The sequence below is a fragment of the Babylonia areolata genome, chromosome 18 (genome assembly GCF_041734735.1).
Source record: "Babylonia areolata isolate BAREFJ2019XMU chromosome 18, ASM4173473v1, whole genome shotgun sequence".
Lineage (NCBI taxonomy): Eukaryota > Metazoa > Mollusca > Gastropoda > Neogastropoda > Buccinidae > Babylonia > Babylonia areolata.
Window position 1 is genome coordinate 13140325 of NC_134893.1, and position 23757 is coordinate 13164081.

The 23757-nt window shown below is 39.3% G+C and overlaps 2 protein-coding genes across 17 annotated transcripts in view; one reads left to right on the forward strand and one right to left on the reverse strand.

Annotated features, from left to right (window-relative positions):
- The window catches only part of LOC143292463 (tuberin-like), a 51067-nt gene extending 42407 nt beyond the window's left edge, over positions 1-8660 (reverse strand). For 2 of the 15 annotated variants that reach the window (XM_076602769.1, XM_076602755.1), the window contains exons 1-4: positions 8087-8659; positions 4867-4943; positions 2226-2421; positions 1708-1794 (exon numbers count right to left, since the gene is read on the reverse strand). In XM_076602769.1, coding sequence (XP_076458884.1) covers positions 1708-1794; positions 2226-2366 — 228 coding nt within the window. In that variant the 5' untranslated portion in view covers positions 2367-2421; positions 4867-4943; positions 8087-8659. Of the gene's footprint in view, positions 1-1707; positions 1795-2225; positions 2439-4866; positions 5057-8086 lie in introns of all 15 variants that reach the window. The other 13 variants (XM_076602762.1, XM_076602760.1, XM_076602756.1 and 10 more) reach the window with 13 other exon arrangements.
- Positions 8661-9076: 416 nt separating this feature from the next.
- Positions 9077-15120, forward strand: LOC143292465 (3-mercaptopyruvate sulfurtransferase-like). 2 transcript variants are annotated; one of them, XM_076602772.1, is made up of 4 exons: positions 9077-9768; positions 10940-11098; positions 11842-11955; positions 13300-13435. In XM_076602772.1, exons 1-3 carry the CDS (start codon positions 9180-9182, stop codon positions 11910-11912), a joined length of 819 nt encoding a protein of 272 aa, XP_076458887.1. In that variant the 5' UTR covers positions 9077-9179; the 3' UTR covers positions 11913-11955; positions 13300-13435. The 2 variants fall into 2 exon arrangements, with proteins under 2 accessions (XP_076458887.1, XP_076458886.1); XM_076602771.1 differs by lacking the exon at positions 11842-11955 and having other exon boundaries at positions 9078-9768; positions 13300-15120.
- The last annotated feature ends 8637 nt before the right edge of the window (positions 15121-23757 follow it).

Consider the following 23757-nt stretch of genomic DNA (forward strand, 5'->3'; position numbering starts at 1 on the left):
TGGAAAAAAGAATTTTTGCAGACCTGATTGTGTGTGTAATACATGATACATCGATTAAAGCTTTTATCCAAGGGCCTTTGATTCTACGTTTTTCTTCTATCTATTCATTCTATTACAAGCCCAGGAGCCTATCTCAGTCCCCAGAGCATCAGGCAGAAAGAAGAAATTTACAGCTAATCTCAATGCGCAGACATCTTAAGGTTTATACAGCAAATAAAAACCAGGCTGAATAAATCATTATTTTTTAAATCAATTTAAAAATCCACTTATAAATTAATCTGAATCACAAATATCAAAAAACTAAACATACAAATCTTTTTATCTATTCTATAAAAGCAGGTTTCAGGACCAAAACAATATCAGAGCAAATATCTGAACTGGTTCTTTTTATCAATTCTCTTTTTTTGTTTATCAAGTAAACCACCAGACAATTTACAAAGAACTTACAATACATATCATTGCATATTTCCAAACCACCTTTGTGGATTTAGATTTGTGTGCATGTTTGCCTTGGTTTTAGTTATTTTATTGCCTTGGGAATAATGATGCATACTAGCCCAACTAAAAACCTAAGATAGATATGAAAGCTTTTCTGAAGCATATTTTTCAATATCTAATATTCATCTTGAGCATGGTTATACCCATTTCTAAGCAGCAACAATCATTGCATATCAATGAAAGTTTTGTCTTTAAAAATTGTTTATATAATTTGCCTCATTTTGTCAACACTGAAGTTTCATCAAATATACTGAAACTGAAGTAACTGTCTACCTTGATGTATGCACTGGATCAATAAGGCTCAGTGGTTTACCATACCTGGATCAATAAGGCTCGGTGGTTTACCATATCCAGATAAAAAAGAAAGAAGAATCAGCTCAGTAACAATCATAAACCTTTCTTTCCAAAGGATACAATACTATGTGACTCAAGCTTGACATTTCAATTCAATGCACAAGTGTTAAGGACAACTGGTCAGCTGTCTTCTGATTATCTGTTGTTTCGTAAGTGTGCAGACACACTATGCTTCATTCCTCCGACAGTTATGTGCTGCTGTTAGTTTTACTCTGAAAAGATAAATGTAACACTATTTTCAGTCTGGAAAGGCAGCATTTATTATTTCTGTTGTGTCGGTTGTAATTATTTGTAATCTAAAGCCTTAACTTTCTTCATGTTTTTTCTCTTTAGAGTAATTATTTGTTTTGTTAAACTGGTTGTTTTCAAAAGCAGATTGATTATTCGCAAGCTCAGCATTTTTTATGTGTCAGAATCCCACAAAGAGAAAACAAACAACAATATCATATGAATATGCTATACAGATATACAAATATAACTATGCTAATAAAACAACTGAGGGGGATGCTCACTCAGTCTGACTCCGTGACTAAGCCATTATTGTCATCAGTAGGGCTTAGTAGGTGATGTATTAAGTATGTGAAATCAGATCAGGCACAACTGAACACCACCAAAGTGACTCGGCAGCAGTGCAGGATTTCCATTGGTGTGTGGCCTCTTGGTAACTTAACATTGATGGTTCCCTGTGGACTGCCGACAATGGGATTGTGACAGACTAACCTGGGCATTGCTGGGTGTAGGGGACTCATATGAAGACATGGGAGCAATGCCACTGAAAAGTTGCAGATAGGGTAGCAAAAAAAGAAAAATGAATAAAATAAAATAATAATTTAAAAAACATATAAAACAACTAACCTGTTCCAATTTCTTGTGTTTCACAAGATCTGTGAGTTCTTTCAGGTTCCTCATGCGGTTGTTGAAGGGGCATTCTGGTCCTATATCCTGCCATCAAAAACTCTTTTTTGATCACATGTGAATTAAGTATGCATAAACTGATGAAAACATGTCATACTGACATTATCCTTCCTTCAATGCTCCCACATAAATACACATACACACAAACACACACAGAGAGATGGAGGGCAAGGAAAGGGTCAATTAACATGCTGAACACCATATTCTCAACAACTTAAAATCATACACATAATATGCTCAGCTAATATAACATACATAGATCAGTCACATCACCTATCATAAAACAAAATTCACTATAAAGACACCCTAAAATATTGTTTATTGAAAAGAACTTGAAACAAAGAAAAATTACTAAAACTAGTAATGTAAGCAGCTCGGACATAAACCTTTATAAACCTTTAAAAAAAACACCCCAAAAACCCAAACTTCCACAAGTTACACTACAAAATGAAGCAAACCTTCAGAATCTGTGGTGTAATGACGAAGTCTTTGACCGTAGGCTTTGGTGGATTGTGGATGGTGGGTTTGTTTCGTCCAAAAAACCGAATCAACTTGTCTTTGAGGTTTTCCTCGGACTTGACAGGTGGCTTTCCTGACATGGTGCTGATGTTTTCTGCTTCGCTTCAGGTCCGTCCAGATTGGGTTGATGGTCTTCTGAATGAACACCCCTCCTTACATAATTCATATGCATGCATAATCTTGTTCTACACATACCCACACACACACACACACATGTGCACACACACATAAACCCTCACACACCAGCTGGATGACTTCGACTTTACACAACTGCAACAAGACCACTCACCTGGAAAAAAACAAACATCAGCTGGGATGAGACTCAAGATCGACAAGAGGAAAACTCACGAACATCAACACTCTGGTCATAGTAGGTAGAGAGCTACTCAAGGAGGTAGAGTCCTTCAAGTAAATGGAAAGTGTGATGGGTAGTCAGGGGGCCCTGGCAGATGTCACTTCCAAGATAGATAATGCACAACAGCCTCTGTTATTCTGAAGAAATCAAAACAGCCGCAAAAATTCAGTTCCAAAGTCAAATTGGTCCTGCTCTACAGTCCTTAAATGTGGAGGATTTATAACCAAGACAACACAGCAGAAGATGAGACATTTATTAATATATATGTCTGAACCGTATTTTTAATGTCTGGTGGCCAGACAAAATCAGCAATGAGTTGTGGCAAAGTGTGAGACAGGAGTCAGTCACATAACATCATCAAGAGGAAGCGGGGAAACACCTCAGTTCAGTGCCAGAAAATTTTGTTAAAAAAAAAAAAGAAAAAAAAAGGTGCTCTTCCCTTCCCAGGGAATTTTGAGGATTCAGGGGTAATAAGTCACAAAAAATTCTAACACAAAAGCTAAGGGTGATACAGAAAGAAAGTAAACATTTTTGTGAAGGAAAATGAGTGTAGATTCTGCTTCTGGGCTCCTTTACCCAATTAGGTTGATTGTCGATAACTGTTCAGGCATGTAAAGTCTAGATAATAATTTTTGTGCAACTAAAAAGTCTATTTCCACCTCTTCATAATAACATCCGTAAAGAAAAGAAACAAAATACAGCTAGAAATAGCATGCCTATAGTCAGATGATACCTGTAGAAGAAATTAAAACAGGCTATAAGTTTATAAAAACAAATCACAACTCCTGCAGGCATGTAAGTAAATCACTGTCCCAACAATGACAAAGGTGGGTAAAGTCAACGTAAAAGGTCAATCACTGTCTCAGAAACTGAGCTGCCAAACTTTTTGACAGCTAAGAGCATTTGGGAGTGAGAGGGTGAAGTTCTTTAATAATATTCACTCCTTTCAAGTTGCACGCAGACCGATTAAAGGTCTGCTGTGCATCCAGCTTGCCACCTCTTCAAACAAGTCAACCATCTGATTCAGCGGGAAAAAAAGCGTGAAAAAAAAAAGCATGAGTTTCATGTCCAGTGCAGGTTCCACCCTGCGTTTCATGAAAATTGTGGAGCATTGGCAGTTGTCATCCTTATAGTCTGCATTGAAATGTGAGCACGCTCATTCCTAAAAGCCACGCCCCCTTCATGAACTCTGGCTGACATTCGACCTATCGTCTTACATCACTCCTCTCCCTCTCCTCCCCTTCTTCCAATGCTCGCTGCACGTATTCTGTCAGTCATAGCCACTTGTTCAAAAATGCTGTCTGATTGGATAGATGGACTGAATTACCATCAAATGGGCTGTCAGTTTCGCTACTGTCATTGTCAATCACCTTAGTTTTCAAACCAATCATCAGACAAGAGAGATCCTTCTCCATCATAAAAGCTGTACATAACCACAAGCAGAACTTTCAGAATTGTGTAAATCTGCTGACTGTGACTATTTGCTTTACTGGACACAGTTTTCAACACATTTTTTTGGCACAAGATGCAACCCCCTTTTCCACGTGCATATCACGTGGTCAGTTAGCAAATCATTATTGAGTCTAGGCCCAACACTTGGCATATATCACAGATTGACATAAGTTTACATTTGGGCCAACAGCAAATTGAGAGCTGTATTACCAATGGTTTCTCCAGTCAATCGGAAATCATTTACAGCTTAGTCTTTTGTGAAGGACTATGACTCTCAAACTAGGAGGCAAAATTGCAATGGCTCTTAGTGCTGCAGCCTTGTGGGCTGGTTGGCCTTTGGGAACCATCCAAACGCCGACTGTCCTAAAACCCTCTTGGCCAAGAGAGTGGGAATGTAACTTGGACAAGACACTCTCCACTATAATCAAATTCTAGGCCAAACAGTCGGAACAGCAGTTGCCTCCTCTGCTGTTCTGATGGTCATAATGATAATCAGACATGACTATCATATATATATATATTGAAAAGAACGGGGTCTTCTACCTGGTGAATGTTCATTTAAATAGTATTTTTATAATCTAGACACATCAAACTAACTGTTCAGAGTCTGTTTTTGTGAACTGAACCAAACTCCAATGAAGGAAAAATCAGGAACATATGAAGGACGTCAGTGGACGTCTTATACGCACTATGGCAATTCTTTTTGTAGGACATCAGCTGATGTCTTATATGCACTCTACTGGTTAAGGAAACCAACACCCAGCATCACTCACCAATGGAAAAGATAGAGGGGATGACACAAAAACTGTTGTAGGTGAGACACTGAGGAGCTGAAGAAACAGGCGATCAACTGGACAGATGCAAGAGCTCAGTGTCAAGTCAATGGAGAAAAGCTGTCAGTGGCCTAATGCTCTTTTCAAGGTGAAGGGCCAAAGTAATTCACACACACACACACGGTTTTATCTGAAAATTCAAAACCTTTGGACACATGCTTAGCACAAGGAAAATAGGACATTTGGGAAATCTACTACAGATAGGACAAAAGCGTCTGGACTCATTGCAAACTTTTGACTTTATCACATCCAATTTCACTCAGAAATAAAGTGAACTGCAAGTTTTACAGAGCTGAAAGAAATCAAATACCCCGTACACCTTTTCAAAGTGATATATATATATATATATATACCTTTTGAGTTAGATCTGAAACTAACAACAACAAAAAAAACTACTGTGAAAAATTTACTAGTTCAATCAGTTGATAAGTTGATCAGTTGTGCACAGGAGCCTCTTATTCTCTTTGTCTTTGTGTGTGACCATAGAGAAGTCTTGGTTTACTTGACTGTCCAGAGAAGTCAGAAATATACATACATATATATATATTTTGCTGCCCCATCATCTGCGCCATTTCAGTGGCATTACTCCCACTCCGCACATTTATATTCCCCCATACATGACCACACCCGGGTTTGGGTTCGTCTGTCACAGTTCTATCATCGACAGTCCGCAGGGAAACATTGATGTTAGGTCGCCAGGAGGCCACACACCAGAGGAGACCCTACACTGCTGCCGAGTCACTTCGGTGGTGTTCAGTGGTGCCTGTTCTGATTCAGCATACTTAGGACACCACCTACTAAAGTCAGAAATATAATACCCTGGCAACAACTTTAGGTGTTCTTTAAAAAAAAAAATTAAAAAAACTTCAATGGCATAGTTATGGAAAAGACCATCACTTAGTAAGTTATTTCCCTTGAATGGAAAGCCATGACTCACAGTGCCTCGGTAAACAATGTAATAATGAATGATAATCTGCTGTTTCTGTTGGCTTGAAATTAGTCAGTGGTACCTTTGGTGCATAAAAGCAGACAGGATAATTGAATGCTTCTTGGTCATAAACAATGACTGCTGTGTCCAACTTGTAAAACTTGATCATTTGGGCGAGGTGCCAATTTGATTGAAAACATTTAGGTCATTTTTAAAAGCTATCAGATCAGTGTCTTATGTCAAGTGCTTATATGCACACATACACCCATCTTGACAAAATACACAGTTTTATCATTATCTTTTATGTCTCCCCTTTTTTTGCACTGAGACAGGCACGAAATGTCTAACCACACTTGTGATTTTAGACACAAATTTACCCACTCTTGCACCCCACCCTTGCCTCATCTACTTGCTCCCTTACCCTTCCCTCTCTCTTCCATCTTCATTCTCTCCATAAAAGAAAAAAAAATATATGGAAAAAATATGACAAAAACTGTTCAACTGGTAAAATCACAACAGAGAGCTAATGGGGCTCCTAATCAAACTTTGAACTATTTTGTGCATACGTTTACTGTCATACAGAACATTTCTAATGGAAAGGGATGGCACTGCAGACTTCATGGTCTGTTGTTCTTGTTCACAAGAATACAAACACTGATTCTTACCAATCCATCCACCCCCCAACATCACTCTTCTTCTTTCCTCATACATGTACATACACACATATGCATTATCAACTTCTACATCCTCACCACCAATGCATATGCCCCCCCCCCCCCACCCCACCCCCTCTTCCTGCACACACTCAATTGGTATACAGTTCAATATTCATTCTCAAAGTAATCCTGAACAGACTTGATGACAGACAATAAAAGTCATTGCAGAAGAACAAGCAGGGTTCCGCAGTGGGAGAAACACCACAGAAAAGATTTTCAGCCTTCATGTTCTGTGTCAGAAATATATCTAACACCAACACCTACCATTCATCAACTTAAAGAGTAGGCATTTGACCAAGTGTGTCATGATGCACTGTGGGTAACCATGAAGAAATACAGAATGAGCCAAACGCTGATCAACACCATCAAACAGCTGTACACAAAAGCCATTAGTGCAGACCTTGTTCAAGGAACTGTTGGCAAGTGGGGTTCCACACATCAGTTGGGGTCCATCAAGGCCGTCTCCTTTCTCCTCACCCTTCAACATCTTGGTATGTTACTAATGCCCTGGAAGTACACTCTGACACTATCGACATCAGAGGACGTACCACGCCTGATGATTTTGATGGGCTGGTAAGCAATGGAGAAGAACTGCTAATAGCAAAACTGGTGAACCGCTTGGATGATATATCAACAAAGTACAAAATGGAGATCAGCGCTGTGAAGACTAAACTCATGACAAACAGCAAAGACCCAATCAAAACCAAAATCAGAGTCAGTTGACAACAGCTGGAAACAATGAAGTAGTTTAAGTACCTTGGTGCCATCATCAGTGGAGAAGGGTCCAAGACCAAAATACTGGTAAGAGCTATGCCGACTACAAAGTCACTGGAAAGACAGAAGCCCATATGGAGAGACAAGAACATCAGTCTCAGGACAAAGTTGAAGCTCCTGCATGCACTGGTTCTATTTTCTTGTATGCATACCAGTCCTGGACTCTTATAGCAGAGCATCAGAGAAGTATCCAACTATTCCAAGCAGGGGAAAAAATGCTTCAGGAGACACTCCTTGCCATCTCTCACAAAGACCACATAAGTCAGGAAAACCATCAGACATGAGACAGCATGTTCACTGGTATGAAGAGCTACTGACCAAAGTTTAAAAAAGAAAAAGAAAAAAAAGAGTGGGTATGGCCACGTGACATGATCTGAGTCTCTTCAGGGAACAGCGCTGGGGAAAAGGACACGAGGCAGACAGCAAAAGAAGTAGGCAGATATCATCATAGAGTGGACAGAGAGGAGCTTAGCTGAAACTCAGGCCCTATTCCACGACCCCCAGAAATGGATAGTTGATGATGCATTCAGCAGTGCAGCGCCCCCACAACCACACCAGTTTCGGGATGAGAGACAAGTTACTATTGATTCCAACACCTGTGTTTCCCCAGCTATAAACATATGCTCTCCCTCTTGCACACACACACACACACACAATGACTCTCTCATTACAGAAGAATGTTTATACAGCACTGTCTCCAGATAATTTTTAGCCCAAAACAATATACTACAATGGCACTTACAGAACAGGATCTTGTCACACTCTGGGCATCCTGGCATAATCCACTGTTATGGTTGCTTCGAATGATGCCTAAATGTTACACTTAAACTTTTACGTTCTAATAACTGGCATTTATTTTCCTTAAATATGAGACTATGTGGGAAATAGAGAATTAATGTCTGTGATGTGAAGTGTTGATGTATCTCTATATGTATGCACTTATAACATGGCAGTCTAAACTCTTGGCTTTCACTTCAGACCTGTCTATGTGGCACACAGTAAGCTACATTCACATTCTGCAGTGCTGTTAAGCTTAACTGAAAATTGACGAACATCAAGATCCCTGTCACATGACCGGAGAGCAGCGGCATGTATTGTCTGCAACAACCAAACAAGTTCCATGAACGAAGCTTCCAAAATTCTTTTAACTTTATCAAAGAGACTTTTAAAAGAAATGATCAGTGAGACTGACTCATTCCAGCGCACAGTTATTATTCTTCAAAGTATCCGCTTTCAGTCACTGTTGTTCACCGTTCTTCGGTTCTGGACTCAGTTCTTCGGGAACACCGTTCTGTTTTCCACTGAGCTGACTTGTCAGTTAAAACATACGAACAGCAGCTATTCATTATCCAATGTGGAAATAGTCTTTAATACACAGGTTTTAGCTCGCAGATTGAATAAAATAACATGTTTGAGATGTGAAAATGTTCTGAAGATATCTATGAAAGCGTGTATGCGGAAAGAGTGAAGAACAGTCATCGCATGATTTCACTGTGCACTGTATATTAGGGGTCTGCACATCTTTTTGTATTTAATCACTGTAAATTCACGAGTCTAATCAAATGTTTTCGTATTAAACTATATTTTACTATTTTGCCAAGAATAGAAACATTGGCTGCGTTTTGGCACGAGAAACAGTGCTTTGGTGTTTTTTATTTTAAATGAAAGCCCTCAAAAGGTTATGTTTGTGTTTCATTTTCATTTCCACCAGCAATAATTAAAAATGAAACGACTTCCGCTTTCGGTTCTGTAAGTTCAAGGTCAAACCATCCATCAAGCAAAAGAAACGTGTTCGAAAATCGTAGTTTTCAAGTGCATTCCAAATTCTGATCGACATGAATAAAGTAGGCGCCGTTGTAAGTGTCAAGTGGGTAGCAGACATGCTGGCTACCCGTCCCAAAAATTTCCGTATTCTGGACGCATCATGGCATCTTCCAAACTCGAAGCGAAATGGGAGAGCAGAATACGCCCGTGAACACATCCCTGAGGCGTCTTTCTTTGACATCGACATGTGTGCAGATCAGGAGGCCAAACACCTCCAACACATGCTGCCCAAACCTGAGCAATTTGAAACTTATGTCGGCAGAATGGGAATCAACAATGATACCCACGTAGTTGTTTACGATAATAATGACAAATTTCCCCTGTTTTCTGCACAGCGGGTTTGGTGGACATTTCGTGTGTTCGGCCATGAGAATGTGTCTGTCATGGAAGGGGGGCTGCGGCAGTGGCGCAAAGAGAATAACCGGCTGACAGGGGTATTACCAGAAGTCACCAAAGAAAAGTTTACAGCGTGCTTCAACGCCCATCTTGTGAAAAGTTTTGAAGATATAGAGGCCAACCAGTTTCATGATAAAGTATACACACTCTTGGATGCAAGACCAGCAGGGCGCTTTATTGGAAAGGCTCCAGAACCAAGACCTGGTACTCAAGATAAAATGTCATGTGGAAGAAATGATAGCCCTTTCAGACTTTCATTTACAAATAAAATATACACTTGGTTCTTATGAAGCAGAAGGAACACACACACACACACACACACACACACACACACACACCTGAAGATATATGTGTTGCCTGTTTTCCTCCCTCTGTCTTGTTCCTTCTCAATGTTTGGTTCCTCATGCAAATTTTTCTTTCTTTCTTTTTTTGTTTTTTAATGTATGTGCGGGGAAGAGGGGAGTGTCTTTTGTGTATGATTGAATAGATTTACAAATGTGGAACTGATTTTGTTCCTTTCAGCTTTATTATTTTCACTTCATGACTTCTGTTTGGTCTTTCTGTTTTATATCAATTGTCTGTCTGGCTGACTGTCTCTCCTACTGATTAGTTGTCTATTATTAAACTCAGTCTACCCAACAACATTCTTGTTGTGTGTGTTTCTTTTTTTTATTTGGAAGTATTTGTACGTTTTATCATTTATACTTAGTATTGTAGTGTAACCCAACTTGGGTTAGCACTGGCTGAAAAAAAACCCAACACACCATTATTATTGTCAGTAAAGAATCTTGTCTTGTCTCGTTTTGGCTCTTTTGATAAAGTCACAGATTACCCAGTTTGCAGTTATGTACTGGTAGAAACTGCATTATGATTTCCAGTTTTCAGTGCCATTACACATACATTGTATCTCTTTAAGTGCATTGTGACACAAACACACAGCAACAGTATGACTTAAAGACAGACATATTGATGCAGTCAGTGCATCATATCCAAAGGGATTGACAAAACATAATATGCATATACCTGCTTGTGGCCTGTCATGTTAAAAAAAAACCCCAACAAAAAACATTTAATAAAAAGCAACAACGAAACCCAACCATTGGCTGTGAGTGATGCTATCTGTTTCCCTCTCTTTTTTTTTAAATTTTATTTTTATTTTTATAGATCAAAGTAAGTTTTACAAAATAGCTGTCAGGCTCTTGCATTAATTTGTTGTGCTTGTATCTTTCTTGTGAACTCAGTACTTTTACAATGTATAAACATTTAAAACAGCTATAGTTGTTGTGATAATTGTGCATAAGAGTTGCATGACAGTACCTCATTTGTAATTATGACATATCTGATTGTCAGCTGATGTTGTTTGTGTGTAAAATAGGCATCAAGCCTGGCAGTATCCCTGGCTCATGCAACTTACCGTTCACAGAGCTGATGGACATCGATCGGCAGAAGTTCAAGAGCAAAGAGGAACTGCTGGGAATTTTTGAACAGTTGTCCATTGACCTGAGTAAACCAGTGGCTGTCACTTGTGGATCAGGTAAGCCATGGCCTTTTTTTTTTTTTTTTTTTGCTGTCCCATCATCTGCTCCATTTCAGTGGCATTACTCCCATGCCGCTCATTCCTAGTTCCCCACACACAGCCAAATCTGGATATGTCTGTCGCAGTCCCAGTGTTGGTAGTACATAGGGAACCATTGATATTAGGTTGCCAAGAAGCCACACACCAGAGGAGAACCTGCACTGTTGATGAATCACTTCGCTGGTGTTCAGTGGGCATTTGTTTTTGTTGCATCATGTTATATTCCTCTGATTTCCTAGCAAAAACTTCTTTCTGCTTCTGAGTTACTTGTTCTATGCCAGGCCTTGAAAAATGATAGACCATTCTCTTCTTGTCCAACCAAATGTGGCTGTCTCTGAACTCATTCAAGTGAAGCCTCAAAAGTGGATGAATGTTGTCAGCATTTCTTGTTTCAAAACAGTAATAAATGAAAATGTGAAAAGACTACAGGTTCTTTGAATTTACCGTAATTTCACTGATTGTCAAGACATAGCCTATTCCAGGTTATTTCTGTTTAATCAAAAAAGTAAAATGTGAGTTTCTGTTTTCTAATATCCAAGTCATCCAGTAAACTTATTACACTGAAGTTGACACACACACTCTTTCTCTCTCTCTGTTATGTGTATGTGTAAACTTCCATGTAATACATTTTCTGTATGGCTTGCATATTAAAAAACAGAAACCCACAACATGGTGTGCGTTACTTAGTTTGATGATGACAGGTTCCTTATTTCTGGGGATCGTTGAGAAGCAAGTCCTTGGTGACAAGCCCTCTGGTGGCTGTGGAGCCTGATTCTTGAGTGACACATCCTGACACACAAAGGACAAAGAAATCTGTGGGTAGAATGGGCTGCTGATGCTTTCCTCTGTCTGCGCATTCCCTCTGCAGCTAGCCTTGCAACTTCAAAGGACTCAATGCCTTGCTTGGTAGTTGTTCTCCAGCTGTCTCTGTTTTCACAATCCTTTTCTGGAACGCCTGCTGCTTTGAGTTGGCTTCGGCTGGTCATTGTAGCACTTTTGTGGGGCTTCTCTGTCATGTTTTCTCTGGCAAAGATCACTGTAGAAAACGGCTTTGGGCATTCATGTGTCCTCTATGCGTGACAGATGCCTTGCCCATCAGAGTTGTCTGGTCAGTAGCATAGCCACAGCGCTGGTGGTATTTAGTTTAACATGAAGTGTGTGTGTAGATAGATAGAGAGATAGATTTGTGTTCTTCAGTCTTAAGGGTGTGCATAAATTGTGATTTTAGATGAAAAAAAATCCATTTATATAAAGGAGCAAATACCTAATACAAATTAAGTTGCTTATATTTGTGTTTGTAAAATAAAGTGGCAAAAATAACAACCCAGCTCAGGCGAAGACGCAAGTCCACAATCAGAGGCAGGTTTACAGGCAGAGATATCAGACTGTAACTGATGCTCTCGTATTTCTCATCCTTGTTTTAACACTCGCAGAAGTTTCTCAATCATTTTAGAACATTGATATTTGAGGCATTTCTAACCCCCGCTTGACATTGACAGGTTGTTTCTCATCCATCCACTGTGTAACTTTGACAGGATATTTCTAATTTATACTGTCATATTAGCATCACATTTGTCACCCATGCTGTAAGGTCAACAGGACATGAGTTATAGGTGAGACAAAACATGGTGAATAATACTTGGTTAACTGGTACAATAACTCTTGCTCTTGCAGGAGCATACGGCCAGTGCTGCTTAGCACTTACTTCAGTTTGCACCCAGATGTAAATCCTCAAGCGGACGGTTCTGAGTTTATTTCTCTGTACCTTTTCTTTCCCATGTTCATGCGGATGGAAAGCACTAAATCCATTGGCTTGAAGTTGTGTGATGTTGTTCTCAGCAAAAATTACAGTATGTTTTTATTCTTTCGACCATTTCACACCCATTGTCTAATAATGAAAATTTTTCTAATTTGCTTGCTTTTTTTTGGCTTTTTTTTGTGTGTGCTCCATCTTTATTTCCCTCTCTCCATGTCTGTTACATTTGAGCTTGTAATCATTTTCTTGTGAGCGGTTCTTATCTCAAAGGTGATACTGTCTGTTCAACAGTAACTCAAACATGTATTAACCTCAGTTTTTAATCTTTTCCTGTTACAAGAGCCATGTTTCCATTAGGTCTGTCTTTGTTTTCCTGTGATTGATGGAGTTATTGTGCCTGCAGGGATCTCAGCCTGTATGGTGGCGCTGGCGGCCTATGTGTGCGGCAAGGAAGATGTGGCTGTGTATGATGGTTCCTGGACAGAGTGGTACCAGCGTGCCAAGCCTGATCAGATGGAAAATGTCCCTACAAACGAATAGTTTTGATGCTTTGGAACAACTGCATTGTGATGATCAGTTATCTTCCTTGTCCATCTGAGAGACTTGGTTTGATAGTATGCACCCAGGAGATTCGATTTTGAGATTTTCTTGTTTTGTTCATTGATAATCGTTGATTGTGTCAACAGTTTTAAACTGACAGTGACAGTTTTGATGCTATTATTCTGTTGATACTTTTGTTAAGTTTGCACATGCTGTCTTTTCCAGCTTTTTTGTGTGTTTTTTTTTTTCAGAATGTACAGTGGTGGTGATTTGGGGTATTATTAGATACTTTAGTCTCAGTATGAGAGGCGACAGTCTAATGCAGAAAATGAAGAGGTGACAAGAAATGAGATGTCACTCACTTACACTGATATTTGTAAATATTCTTTCTGAGTTCTATGCCCTTGTTTTTTGTTGTTGTTGTGTTTTTTTTCTCTTGCATAGGTGATTATATTTTCTCTTCAACATCATCTTCTTAACATTTTTATGTTACATATTACACCAGTACAGCAAAAAACAACAACAAAAAACAGCAACAACTTTTGACATATTTGGTAATTTCAGTACAGGTATTGAATGGTAATAGTTTGCAAGGGTATTTCTAAGCAAAAAAAAAAAAAAGTTTGTTAATTTGTTTTACTTGGTACATATGACAAAATTTCTTACTTTTATTTCTGAGAGCTAAATTCTGAAACTTATGTTGAATTATTGCTAATGTTCTCCAAAATCTGTTATAAGTTTCTGTAATATTTGTGCCATATGTGTACAGATATTAGTATGTATTTAGGTGTATGAGGGAATGAAATGTATAAACAAGTCCATATTATTAAGGACTTTTTTTTTTTTTAAGGTAAAGTAGTGACTGTGTTCTCCACCTATCTGCCCTACCCATCGGAATGATAAATGAAAGAATAAGTATGCGTTAAACCCAAGATTAGCTTTAATAAATTTCAGTATTTTTCTAAGATTGTGTCAATTACTAGTTTACAATAATACACAGTTTACACTTATTCAGTTATATGCAACTTACCAGAGTGTTGTTTGGTTTCTCTGTAAGTGCAACTGTGTTTTTTTTCAAAATGCACACAGTGTTGTTGCTGACTGAATTAAGAAATCTGTGAAGTATGTAGCTCATCCTTTTGCACTGAATTTTCTCTCTCTCTCTCTCTTATCGTCCGCTCTGTTTTAGTGGCATGACATGCAATGACCCGTTGTGCTCATCCGAAATTCCCCTTTCCGGGACATACCATTTATCAGTACTTTGTCCTTAGCCACTGGCAGGTTTGATCAGTTTTGTCACACAGTTATTTCTGTTTTAAAGTTTAGCATAGGCCAAATTCTTTGACCAGGACATCAAACATAACTTTTTCAACACATTCTGTAAAATTTTAATGAGGCCCACCACTTTCCAAAAACTCACTGCTGTTTTTGTTCATGCACTCCTCTCCTAGTGAACATGGGATTCTGTCATGACCCTCTTTTTGTTTTGTTGTTGTAGTTTTAAGTAAAAATGTTTGCTCCAATTCATGTGAATTATAAACCTTCAGATGTGTTTGTGGCTTGTAGATTGGGCTGGAACTGATCAAATGATACATGTTAAAGATATGTGTGGTTTAGTTATTCAGTGATTGTCAATATTCCTTTCAGTTATCTTTGCAGAAATGCACATAACAGGAAAGACAGATTTCTGGCTGTTGTATCATTTTGGCTGAGCAATGTGTGTGTGAAAAAACAACAAAAAACCAATTGCTATGTAGTGTCTGATCCACTGCATCCCATGGGAATGATACAAATATACACATGAAAGCAAACTGGAGTGACTGTTGTGTATCAATGAGTGATTGGTTCAAGCAAACAAGACTATAGAGGAATTCCATTACAGTGAACTTCGGGGAAACAAATCAGCTGATAGCATGTTGCATAACAAGCAGAACGTGCACATGGTATACTTCTTTTCCCACATGTATCTACTTCTTCCTCACCATTTTTACAGTCACTGTACTGTTTCACTGTCTGAGCAGTCACACTTTTTCCTCTTCACAGTTTGACTAGACACATTTGTGCTTCTTCACTATTTGACCACTCACACTCCTGTTTTCTTCAATACATTGACACTTTTTCATCATTGGACAACTCATACATCTTCACAATACCACCTCTGCTTCTTCTTCTTCATTCGTGGGCTGCAACTCCCACATTCATTCTGTATGTACAGGAGTGGGCTTTTCCATGTATGACTGTTTTTACCTCACCATGTAGGCAGCCATACTCCATTTTTGGGGGTGTGCATGCTGGGGTTGTTCTTGTTTCCATAACCCACCGAACGCTTACATGGATGACAGGATCTTTAACATGCGTATTTGATCTTCTCCTTGTGTATACACACGAAGGGGGTTCAGGCACTAGCATGTCTGCACATATGTTGACCTGGGAGATTGGAAAAGTCTCCACCCTTTACCCACCAGGCACTGTTACCAACATTCGAACTTGGGACCTCAGATTGAAAGTCCAACACTTTAACCTCACAGCTATTGTGCCCATCACAATACTACCAGTCTCACTCCTCTGCTTCTTCATTATTTGACCAATCACACTCATTTTTATTCATTTTCTGACCACTCACACTTTTACTGAGGGAGATGAATGATATTCTTGAAAATATTGATTCAAGTGGTTTTTTAATTGGATTTTAAAGAAGATCCATTGTTTCTGGTGACACGCTTATGTTGCCACAAATCGTCTAACCTGTATCAATTTCACTGCAAAAGCACATGCCTCAACGTGCGCATACACACTTTCATACATGTGGCACAAATAAACATGATCCTGACTGGTTAAATTAATTTGTCTAATCAATTTAATCCTTGCAAAGAAATTAACTGGGGTTAAGAATAATTTCATTAACTGCAAACAGATTAACAATGAAAGACTTGTATAATTATGCTTGATGTGGGCTTCTTTGCACTCATAATATTGTATTGATCAATCAAAAGAAAACATAAAACACAAATTGCAAACATCTGCATACAAGAATCATGTTGTGAAGGTAAAAAAAAACCCATTTAAATCTTTCTTTTCCAGTCAAAGTTGGGCACGAATAATGGCAGCTGTGACCGGCACAGAGATAACATACATGGAAAGATGCATGCATAGTGGAAGTGTTTTGAAAAAAAAAAGAAAGCATGTAATGCAGTTATATCCAGATACAAAAGTGACACCAAACATTTTTTTTTTTAACTATGATCTCTCTCTCTCTCTTTCTCTCTCATGCACTACATATATATGTATGTGTATATATTTCTTTAAGCCAGGATTGGTACAATCAAGTTATGGAAGAAAGTTGTCTCACTGACAGCAGGTAAAGTATCACCTGCACACCCATCCTGTCTCCCCCCCCTCCCCCTTCCACTCCCCCATCCCCCAACCCACTCCTTTTCCATGATTCATTCTTTGATGTCTGGCTGACCCCATGCTCCCCCACCCTTCCCAGTCAGCTGTCTTGTGGTATGTCAAGTTTTCCACGGTTCCTGTGCCCAGCTGCTTGGAGCTTGGCTGTGTGTGCTGATGCAGTAAGCAGTTTGTTTGGCACGGCATAGTGAATGTGCTGATAGGGTCCTTGATCAGCGCCTTCTCTTGGTCCTCTTCGTCCCCCACCCCCTGGTATTTTCCCTTTCCCACCTTCCTTCCCTCACTATGCTTGCCTTGTCATCTGTCGATGTAGATGTCGGTATCTCTGAAATTTATGCTGAATATGGGCACTGATCAGACTGCATCCCTGCATACATTTGGTCTAAATGTCCAGCTGCCTCCCTTTCACACACACTCCGTTGGGGTGGGTGATGGCACCTCATTGTCTTGGACAGGGAAAAATCTATGCTGATGTGATCTTTGATCTGGCTGGGTGTCGTGCTAGGGAGAGCTGGACAGTACAAAAGCTTCGTCACTGAAGACGTACTGTCCTGCTCTCCCCAGTTTCTTTTCAGATACCTAGAATTTGTATCTTCTTCCCCTTGCTATATTCTCCTTTGAAGCTGCATTTGATTGGGCCATGCATCATATCACCCCCCTTACCTCCCCCTTTCCTTGTCAAGTAATGTGTTAAACTTGTCATCACTGAGTGTATATATAAGTGGATTCAAATGGACAAATCAGATCAAGGCAGTGAATGTGTCAGCCATTCACTCAGCTTCAGTGTACAGTACAATACAATACAATGCAATAAATACAATACAATACATTGATATTAATCCAGTGGGAAATTGCATGTGCATTCAAAGGTGAAGTGGAGAATCTGGCGTACATATGAACATGACAAAAGTTTAGCTCAATAGTGAAAAAGTTGAATTATATAAAAAAAAAAAAAGAAAAGAAAAACTAAGGAGCATTATTTCCAAATAATTATCATTTTATAATTATAGTTTTTTAAATGACAGTTTCTGTAATAAAAACATCATATTCTTGCATGCCATAAAAGAGATGTTCTGATATCATCACTTACATTGAGAAACATTTATTTCAAAATAAGAAATCCTATTCCAAATTTTAGAAAATCATAAAATTGCAGGTATTGCACAGGTCTGCTTAATACATTATATTTAACAAATGTGTGAACGTAAGTCCAACAACAACAAGAAAAAGGACACAGAGTGTTATCTTTATAGTGAGTGTGTGTGTTGCCTGTCAAGGTTGGGTGTTTACAAAATAGGTGTGGGAATGAAGGAACTATTACCGTGTTTATACGTTCTTACACAGGGGGTACCCAAATCTACCTGCCACTGAGAAAGACAAACCAGGATTTTTCAAATTAGTTTACCGGTTGAAGAGTACGTGTTGTAGTTTGCCATTTATACACAGTATTTTTGGAACTGAGAAGGAAGAAAAACCAGGTGTACAGGTGTTTCTTACTTGTCTCCCGGGAGAAAATGAAACCTGCCACTGCTTTTGTGAAAAGGTGTAGAGCCATCCTTGATGGCTGCCTTTGAGTACACTATACTTGTTTTATTGAGAACTCGGTTTCTGATTTTTGGCAACATAGTTTGTCAGTGGGATTGTGACGTTCATATTGTTTCACAAGAGTATGAAGATAGCCTTTTTAATGTTCTTTTTTATTAGTTGTTGTGGTAATGCAGTCGGATGCAGTCACCATGTGTTCTTTTACGTATAATGGCTTTGTGTTTCTTTTTCTGTTGGAGTCTAATGATAGACTTTGTCAGTGGACAAAGAATTGGTCTGCTTTCTGTCCGTTTCGTCTGATTCGATTTTATCACTCCGTCGACATAACAACGTCTTCGAAGCGATGTCAAATAATACTCTTATTTTGGATTCGGTAAGCTACTTTCGCGTTATTCGTGAATTCGAACGAAAAATACCTATATAATTTTATATCTTTATTTCGTGTTCCCTGGTAAACTAAAAATATTTTTAAACTAATAATATTTTAAAGCAAAAACAATAATATTTCAATCAATCTGATTTTATAAAAGCAAAATTACATGTAATATATTTCTGTAAAAAATATTTTTTCAATTTTTAATCTTTGTCACATCCTATGCGCAAACAAAAAATAATGATTGCTTTGACTTAACAACGCTGATAGATTGGAGTTATCTACCCTACTCTGATGCTGTGGAAGACGATAACAATCACAAGGGCCCTGCTGCTATCACGAACCAATAAACAGATTTTTGTCCGTGTATTGTTGTACACACACACACACACACACACACACACACACACACACATAGAATGAGAGGAATGAATGCATGAAGGAGACCTACTGCATAACCTCTTTTCCTTGCAACTGAGAAGCCTCTTTTACCCAAATTACCCCAAATGACGCCAAATGACACCAAATTACGCCAAATTACCCGAAATGACGCCAAAATCTTAGACAATTTGAATGAACGCATTTTCGTGTCTGTGTGTGATTTGGTGTTGAAAGTTTGAGTGCCGAGTGGGGTATGAGGGGGTGCTTTGGAGACAAAAGTGCGTTCCGGTGCAAGATAAGTACTAGTAATAACATCAAACATGATAATATAATATAATATAATATAATAAGCTGTCCATGTTTACCACCTTTCAGTTAGCGCCACAATGTGTCTTTTTCAAAGAAGATTTCTAACTTTTGTTTCAAGCGAGTTCCGATTCCGGTTACTTTCGAAACTAAAACTTAAATTCTTAGAAAGTTATTGTCGCTCACTATTGAGTAGTGTTCACATGCCGGCATTCACGATCAAACGGGAGAGCTGAGTGAGAGCAATTCACTATCACTAATCACACTTTTCAAGTGATACAACTTGACAGGGTGCCCACTTGACATATCTTGTACGACATGCCGCGACGATACCCCTGTACGACTTGTGGGACACACTTTCTTTCACTTTATTTCTCCAACATCTGAGTGGGTGTCTGAGAAATTGCCCCCAAATCCCAGTGCTGGGGAGCGATGAAGAAAAAGCACTTCGGCAAGCAATGTCTTTAGCATTTCCTAACTCCATCAGACTTGTGTGCACACAGCACATGAAAAAAAACCCCTCATGAATGCTCTCTCTGATAAAGTTGGTTGGCCCCAAAAACAAAGAAAAGAGCTTGTAAATAAGATTTTTGGCAAAATGGGCATTTTAGAGAAAGCTAAAGATCATGCAATGGTGTCGGACCAAATGACACATTTGGCAGAACAGTCAGGAAATGCAATCGTGCAAAGAATGCTTCAGCGTCTCTCAAGTTTACTAGCAGAAAACGCAAAAGCTTTGTACAGACCTGGTCTGCTCCACAGTCAATGTCGTTGGACAAACAACAATGCAGAAAGCATCAACCATGTGCTTAAGCAGGCAACAAACTGGAAGTCGCTCAAGCTTGTGGACCTTGTTTGCATGCTTAATGATGTTGTGAAAGACCAATACAGAGAGGTCAAAAGAGCAATTTGCGGGGTGGGTGAGTTTTTCTTGACTGACGAGTTCAGCAAATTTGCTGTTCCCCGAGACCATTGGTATGATCAAACAGACAAACAAAGAGAAAAACATTACCAGAAATTTCAAAATTCTGCAAAAGAGGTGATTGTGAGAAGCACAAGCATGACAAAAGTTGCCGTTGAGGCCAAGCATAAAGGGAAAAAGCCAGGTCAGCTGAAAAGGAAAGCCACTGCAAAAACATCCAGCACGCCAAAGAAAAGAAGAAAAACTGTACAATCACAAGAGTGAACAGACATCGAAGCTCCTGATGATAATCAGTTAGGGTGACTAGGCGTGAGAAACCCGTGCTCCGCACTCAAATCAAAACCAAAGTATCAGATTAAAAGAAAAAAGGAAAAAGCTTGATTTTGTTCGCCAGTAACCTTTTCTGTCTTACATGTGGGAAACATGTACATATTTTTTTTTAAGGGGCCTATGTGCTAACAGTTATTACGAGTTCATGTATTCATGTTTACAAATCGTAAAAAATGAATGAAAGCTTCAATTTTTATAATCATTACTGCCTAACATTTATTTCTTAACATGCAAAACATTTTTTTTTATTTCATTTTTTATATGTTCCTTTTCCGTCCTATCAGTTACTCAGAAAGACCACTCCAGTCAATTAATTTTTCACATTGTGCTAAAATCCCTTTATTCACATATCATTACACATTATCTGAAGGCACCAGAACCTTATTTTCTGTCTTGGGTCTTATATTTTCAGAAATTTATTTAATTGAAGTTACAATGTAAAAACAGACTGACTTTTTCTGTCCCATCAGTTACCAAATTTATAACATATGTAATATGGACATATATGATGTTTGAAATCAAATGCATGTTTTTCTTGATAAATGTGCCATTGCTTGTTAGATTTGTGTGAAGAATGTTCAATAAAAGTTGATTCAAATTTACTCTGTGAGTGATTTTTTTGTTGAAAAGTAGTGTCTGAATCATACTGAGACTGATGAGACTAATAATTGCAAATATTACGGGTTTCATGATTTTTTTTTCACAATGTGGCAAATACTTTGGGAAATCATTGTGGTAATTTGGCGTAAAGACCGGGTAATTAGGCGTCATTTGGGGTAATTTGGGTAAAGCGGGTAATTTGGCGTAATTTGGGGTAATTTGGGTAAAGAGTAACACCGCTCATTTTACATTTAAAACATTGACGTCAACGTTGACAACAATGAACCATAAGAGCTGATAACAGGACAGGAACGTGGCGTGACCTGATGGCATCACAACCATGCAGACTCCTAAACCGCTGAGACTGTTGCTGAGGAGATTGCCCCAGCCTTCACCCTGCTCTTCCACAAGACTGAATTCCTGACGACACCGGAACACTGCCACACGAATGGAAGCAGGTTTACATCACACCTGTCTTCAAGAAGGGAGAACGTTACAAGGCAGAGACCAATCTCCCTCACGAGCGTAGCCTGCAAAATAATGGAGGACATTGTCACCACTGACTGCAGCCACATCATGACGTACCTGGAGAGCAATGGTATCGGCCCGTCTGCCCATAACAGCACGGCTTCCGAAAAGGACGATCCTGTGAAACACAGGTACTCAGCTACATTGACAAAACCACAACTGAGCTGGAAAAAGGAAACCAATTGGATACAATTGTCCTTGAGTATGCTGCATCTGTGTGGGATCCCTATACAGCCAGTGACATCCAGGCCATCGAAAAGGCCAGTCCAGCGCCGACTGAGCAGCACTGAGATGGGTCACAAACCGACATCGACAGACGTCTTGTGTCAGCTCCATCCTTAGCTCCCTCAACTGGTACCCTCTACAAGTCAGACGGAAAAAAATATCCCCCGGAGATGTCACGTGTTCTACAAGTTCCACCATGGTCTTATCTCCACTGATCAACTCCGCAGTCTACCTACCAACACCATCAGACAGCAGGCTGAGCTCCAGGAAAAACAACACCTGCAACTACGACATCCCTGCCTGCAGGACGCAGTACAGACAGATGTCTTTCTTCCCCCGTACCATCCCAGAATGGAATACACAACTGCCCTAGGAGGTTGTTACAGCCGAGTCGCTGGACTGCTTCAAGTCCAGACCCGCCTCCTGCCTGTGACACAACAGAGTAGACACCCCCCACCCCCCACTCCCCCCACTACCTTCCAACACCTCTGTTTAGGCCCCCCCCCCCCCCCACACACACACACACACACCCGCCCCCCAACCACTAACAGCCAGCAAGTCCACCCATCCCCACTTTTTTTTCTTTTCTTTTTTCCACTGGTAAGTAGTGTCGTTGAAGGCTAGGGCTGTGCCGACTGATTGGGTGTATTCCCGGGGACCGCTACAGTAGCCGAACTGCCCTAGCTGGAGATGCGAACACACCAGTTAACAGAACATCCCTCGGTAGCCCAGCTAGATTGCGCCCAACAGCAACCTCCCACGACAATTTTCATCAGCATACTGATGTTGGTCGTTAAGTGGAAGACTGAGAAGAAGAAGAAGAAGAAGAAGAGAGAGAGAGAGACTGACACTTTGACACTGACTCTTTACTGTCATTAGCTTGACAGCTCATGTGACAGGGCGGATACATGGAAAGTTACAGTGTCGTTTTATCCAATCATTTGAAAAGGGTAAAACAAAACAAATACACTAGCGCACCAAGTATTACGACGTTATATAAATAAACAACCACCACCAAATTACACAAAAACATAATCATCAAACTGACCATCCAAATACCAATTCTTTCTGCTTATATTTTATTCTTAAGATAATTATTTGGCAGACCATTAATGTTTTCACACATTTTGTTTTAACAGATGTTTTGACCATTTATTTTCTTTTTCCGAATATTCACTGCCTCTGAGACGTATTTTGCAACTGGGAGGATAATACTTTCGTCATTTAATGTTAAAACACTGGCTAGGTCTTTTCTCTTTGCTGCAGCTGTAATAAAGAGCGTGCACTGTTCCCAACCCCCCTCGTAACCTTTGCAACTGAATACGAAATATTTATCATCTTCTTTCAACAGTTAAGCTGTACAGACGAGTGAGGCAACATTGAATTTCATTCAACAGCAAAATAAACACAGCTCAATACTCTTAAACATAAAAAAAAATTAATTAAAAAAAAAAAATGAAACTGACGCGAACCACTCCACACACACACACAAACACACACACACACACTGAAGGATGTTTGTACAAGCATGATGGGAAAGAGAAAGAGTGCGTTCTTTCTTTTATTTGTCTTTTCGCTTTCAGTGATATTTTTGGCGTGTCACGTGTGTGTGTGTGTGTGTGTGTGTGTGTGTGTGTGTGTGTGTCTTTAGGTTCGTATGATATGTGTATTTTTTGATTTATAGGAACTAGGTGTGCATCAGT

Bases quoted from the DNA above. Each gene is read 5' to 3' on its own strand.
- LOC143292465 (XM_076602771.1), top strand. From the start codon at position 9,180: ATGAATAAAGTAGGCGCCGTTGTAAGTGTCAAGTGGGTAGCAGACATG. The intron at 9,769-10,939 runs GTACTCAAGATA...TGTGTAAAATAG, and splicing joins GGCTCCAGAACCAAGACCTG to GCATCAAGCCTGGCAGTATC. The intron at 11,099-13,299 runs GTAAGCCATGGC...TTGTGCCTGCAG, and splicing joins GGCTGTCACTTGTGGATCAG to GGATCTCAGCCTGTATGGTG.